This window comes from Thermobia domestica, chromosome 7 (genome assembly GCF_964235325.1).
Source record: "Thermobia domestica chromosome 7, izTheDome1.hap1.1, whole genome shotgun sequence".
Lineage (NCBI taxonomy): Eukaryota > Metazoa > Arthropoda > Insecta > Zygentoma > Lepismatidae > Thermobia > Thermobia domestica.
In genome coordinates, this window is record NC_137460.1 from 68,255,030 (window position 1) to 68,260,780 (window position 5,751).

Consider the following 5,751-nt stretch of genomic DNA (forward strand, 5'->3'; position numbering starts at 1 on the left):
GAAACCTGGATTGGAGATTTTAACTAGATCTGAAGTTACTGTTATCATAATGGAAAAGTTCTCACTCTCTACACCCGAAGAAATCCCAACAATCAAAGGCTAAATTCATGATGATTTTCTCGTATGATATCTAAAAATAGAGTGCCACAGTTGACGTCTAAAACAGGCATACATTACAGGTTGTTTATGAAAAATGTTTTAGTACGAAAATTCGTCAAAGAAGGCTTGACATGCTTGCAGCTGGTGTCTTCATTTTGAACGATATTGTTTCCAAAATTGAAGGAACCATTTCCTGGGAAACGTTTCGATAGTATTGACGAAGGTTCTAGTAAAGTGACCATAGTGATCAGACATCTGAACAATGAAGGTGCCCTATCAGTAATACAAAATTTATCAAAATCTTAGGAAGCTGTCATGAGCAATAATGGAGATTATATTAAAGACCTCTAAAGGTATAGTGAACAATAAATTGTTTACTTAAATAATATCTTTCAGTGTGCAGAACTTTTCAAATGGCTATCGTATATTGAAAGATAAATCAAAGAATTTATTTTGATTTGGGTTCGAAGTATTATCATTTTTTCTGTCAATTTAGGAGGGTAATATACAGAAAACTATATTATTTTGGATCTACATCAGATGTTCTTTCCATGTTAACTGCGAAATGCACCGAATACACACGGTTGAAATGTATATATGAATGGAAAATTATAAAACCAAGAACGTTGAAAACTCTTACCAGCTTTCACACCACATCAGCTTCATCTATGTCTCTTCTCAGTCGAATATATTCCAAAGCAAGTATTTAGTCACTCTTTCGTGACTTATGGTTACGTAAACAGTATAGATTTTCCAAGAATGAACAAACGCACTAGCTTGCTAATTTTTTTTATCTGAAACGCTTACAAAATAATTAGCCGGAGAAAAGAGAATAATTCAATTTTATCACATAAAAATCTTCAACTATAGCAGGAAAATACAGAAACAATATGTCGAAATATACTAATTATTTCTCTTGGTATAATTCTTCAATTTTATCGCATGAAAGAGGCCAAACATTTATAGGTATATATATTATAATTACGTAGATGGGAATAATGCATTTACTGGCTTGGTCATTTCCAGCGATTACATACCTGCAATATATATATAAGAATCAACTCGTATCAACGAAAGAAACTGGTGGTACCGGAATTATTAATTTCCGGCCAACCACTTTTAGTACAAGGTACCTAATACATTTTCGGCCGTGGGGTAATTTTAGCGGTAATTCACATAAAACATAAATTCGAGTTAAAGAAACTAGTGATTAGTACTGGAATTAATCGTTTTTCGTCAACCGCTTCTGGTACACGGTACGTAACTCAATTTACATCAGTGGGGTGTTTCGAGAGATTTTATACATGCAATAAGCACCAATCAGCTAGCCTTGGCAAAGAAAATGGTCAGTACCTGAATTAGTCACTAAATAGGTATACGATACTTAATACATTTCCCAGGGTGAGAGGTTTCCAGCGACTGCACACATGGAACGTATATTCATCAACTCATGTTGAGGAAGGAAATAGGTCGGTACTTGAAATATTCACTTCAGACACACAGTACCTAACACAATTTCTGGGTATGGTACATTTTCAGTATATGTACACAAGGAAGATAAATATCGATGAACTCGATTTTCAGAAAAAAAAAGTGATCGGTAACAGAATTAGACACTTCCACTCAACCAATTCTTGTACACAGTACCTAATACAGCTTCAGGTGATGAGGGTTTCCAGCAATTTAACATGCAACATATATATCAGTCTTAGAATGTCAAGCTTAAAATATATAAAACGATAACCATGCCTGTTGTTCTGTGTGGTTGGGAAACATGGTCAAGTACTCTGAGGGCAGGACGTAGATTAAAAGTATTTGTGAACAAGATCCTGAGACAAATATTCGGACCCAAGAGGAACGGGAATGGGAAATGACGGAAACTTCATAACAAGAAACTGCATAATTTATATAGTTTAACAAACATTGGTAGGGTCATTAAGTCTATGAGGCTCAGGTGGACAGGTCATGTAGCCGGGGTGGAAGAAGTTAGAAACGCTTTCAAAGTCTTAACTGGAAGACCAATTGAAAAACGACCATTAGGAAGACCTAGGCGCAGATGGGAGGACATTATCAATATGGATCTGTCAGAAATATTAATACAAAGTGGAAACTGGATCCAGTTGGCTAAGGATGGGAGTCAGTGAAGAGCCTTTGTGAACACGGCATTGAACCTCTGGGTTTCATAAGTAATAGAGTTAGTTACTCATACATAACTGGAGTTGAAGAAAGAAACAATCGACACCGGAATGTCAACTGTTTCTTGTACATGATGTCCATTACAGCTTAGTTAAATGGGATATTTCTAGCGATTACACACATCTAACATATCAATTAACTCGTGTTAAGAAAATAAAGCAAACAGTACCGAAATTGGTTAGGTCGGGTACACGATACATAATAGAGATTGTGGGGTGTGCATTTACAACAATTACAGAAATGCATCATATCAACAGATAAACCTGCCCTGACGAAAGAAAGCAATCGGTACTGAAATTGGTCACTTCTCGTCTACAACTTTTGATACACAATACGTAATAGAGTATCCGATCGCTGTGTATTTCCAACAATTGCACATATGCAACACATATATCAATCAACTCGTTGACCAATGAAAGCGATCTGAACCGGAATTTTTCAGTTCCGCCCAACTACTTTCGGTATACGGTAGCACGGTAATTGATACAGTTTCCGATGGTGGGGTGTTTCCATTGACTGCACACATGCAATGTATATATTAATCCACTCAATCAACTCGTCGACAAAAGAAAGCGGAATTGTTGATTCCCAGCCCAGCCCAGTCAACCACTTCTTGTATATAGTGCCTAATAGAGTATTATGGGGGTGGTGTGTATCGATTGATAGTAAATGTAACATATATATCAGTATATCAGTAAACTCTATGTATACATGTAATATATGTTACTAAACATGTAATATATATATCAGTAAACTCGAATTGAAGAAAGTAAACAATCGGTACCGGAATTAGTCACTTCTTGTCTATCACGTTTGGCACACGGTATGTAATACAGTTTCGAGGAATGAGATATTCCCAGTGATTGCAGAGATGGAATTATATATCAATGAATTCGTTGACGAAAGAAAGTGATCGGCAACGGAATTGTTCATTTCCGTCCAACTAGTTACAGTACACGCTGTCTAATACAGTTTCCAGAGGTAGGGTGTTTTTAGCTATTGCACACATGCAACATATATATATCAATGAACCCACTGACGAAGAACTGTGCTCGGAATGAAAATTAGTCACTTCGGATACAAGGTACAACAAAATTTCCGGGGATGTCAAGATGAGTTAATTGGTATATATGTTGCATCTATTCAATTTCTGGAAATATTCCACTCCGGAAATTCTGTTAGTTACATGTTACGGAAATATTTCTTTTCTTTTGTTTTTTCTTTCTTTTTTTTTAATTTCCGATCGCACTTTTTTTCGTTCAGGTGAGTTGATTGTTATATATCTTGCATGTGTGAAATTGCATAGAACAATCCTTCTTTGGAAACTATATTACATAATACATACTGGTAGCCACTAATTCCGATACCTATCTCATTCTTTTGTCAGGACGAGTCGATTAAAATGTGTCTTGGCGTATGTGCAATTGCTATCAACACCTCACCTCCGAAATATTATAAGACACCTTGTATCGAAAATAATCGACCGAAAGTAACTAATTCTGATACCGATCCCTTTCATTTGTCAAGGTGAGTTGGTTGATATATATGTTCCATGTACACAAAATCTGGAAGCACCCACCCCCAGGAAACTGAACTAGATATCGTGTAATGCAAACATTGTAAAAAAAACTACCGTCGGAAATTGTGTTAGGTACCATATACCGGATTTAACCAATTCCAGTACCGTTTTGTTTATTTCGTCAACGAGAGTTCATTGACATATATGTTGCATATGTGCAATCGCTGGAAATGTCTCATCCTCTAAAACTTTATTATTTTTACGTAATCAATCATCTATGACTGAATAAGTCACTTGCAATCAATAACTGTAAGTAAGTGATATCCATTTTACATCTGCATCGAGTCTTAGCTCTTTGTGCTGGTCTAGTAGCCTTGATCAAGCTACTTTCACAGACTCTAAGCTTCGACTTTCATTAGGAGAGCACTATACGAACTACAGTGACCAGGATTTTACCTTAGAATGTAATAACTCAACATGTGTCCTTTTTGATGAAAAGGAAAAGCAATCTTTAACCCGGCACCGGGCGCGTGGTTACTAGGAACGCAAGTGGGCGCGTGATGAGATTTTCTCTCACCTATGAAAGTAATGGAAAAATCCCTCTTATTAACACAGTTTAAGATTTAATTGTGAATTTTATTGTAAATTTACAACTTTAGAATATTTTAGTCATATATGCAGGGTATTTTACATTGTTTATTGATATCACTACACAATTAAATAAAATCAATAATTTTCCAACACTGAATAATACAGTAAAGATACAGAATCACAAGAAACAAACAAATGAACAAAATGGTAAACAGTTTATTCAAAACGAGCAAAATCCTTTCGGAATGTGGCAGTTATCACTCACTGTCTTCATGTTGTTCATGCCCTCGGCACCTGCGACAGAGAACAGCTGGTGCGTGCTCCTTGCACACTGGGACAAGACAGTCTGCACAACATGTTTTGGTGTATCGATTTTTCTTCCTGGGACAGAAGCCACATTTCCTTTTATCACTATTCCCTGCTGGTTCCTCGGAGTGCACAGGTGCTGGAGAGTCACCCAGGATCCTTCTTATCTGTGATCGCAAAAGTGTAGGCAAGCATGTTATTGTTGCTCTTCTAGTGAGGTATGGCTTGCAGAGTTCCATTGCTAACTTTTTCTGATAGTCTCCTTGCGTCAGCATTTTCACAGTTAAATCTATATATGATGTAGCTGTTTAGAGCACCAATATCAAGGAGTGTGTAGAAAATACCTAACGGCTACCTGTTGGTTTTCCTTGCAACTGTGTAGAGACTCTTCAGCCCATCCACACAGTCTACACCACTCTTCGTCACATTATAAAATGTAATGATTTCCGGTTTAGCCTGCTCCTTTGTTGCTTCATCAATGTGTTCCCCTTCATGCATTGTGGAGAGTAAGAGCACATTTTTTCTTCTGTTTGACACATATGAACAAAGTAACATATCTTCTCCATGAGCAAACATGCTTGAAAATGGCGGTCTCCCCTTTGTACTCAGGAACTCAACCGGAATCTGAAGTTTGTTACTTCTTAGAGTTCCAACCAGTGTTAAGCCGTGATTCTTTAGAAGATCTAGCGCTAAAGGAACTGATGTGAAGAAGTTGTCTGTTGTCACATTTCTGCCAGATTTTGTAATGGGTTCGATGAGACGTTTGACAACTGCGTGCGCACTGTTGTCCTGAACATATGGTCCTCGCGGCTGTTGTGTTCCCGGATAAATCTCCATTTTCATTGTGTAGTAGACATGTGCGTCCACTAAGGAATATATGTTAATGCCATATTTTACCGGTTTATTTGGCATGTAACATCGAAAAGAGCATCTTCCCCCTGAAAGATTCAAGCATTTCATCAATAGTTACATGTTCATGTGGTGTCCAGTAGGCCGCACATTTCAATACGAATTCTTCAAATAATGCCCGTATTGGAGCT

General features: G+C 37.1%; 1 protein-coding gene across 1 annotated transcript; it reads right to left on the reverse strand.

Annotated features, from left to right (window-relative positions):
- Positions 1–5,062: 5,062 nt before the first annotated feature.
- LOC145689214 (uncharacterized) lies at positions 5,063–5,548 on the reverse strand. The gene has a single exon (XM_081763349.1). It carries the CDS (start codon positions 5,546–5,548, stop codon positions 5,063–5,065), a length of 486 nt encoding a protein of 161 aa, XP_081619475.1.
- Between the last annotated feature and the right edge of the window lie 203 nt (positions 5,549–5,751).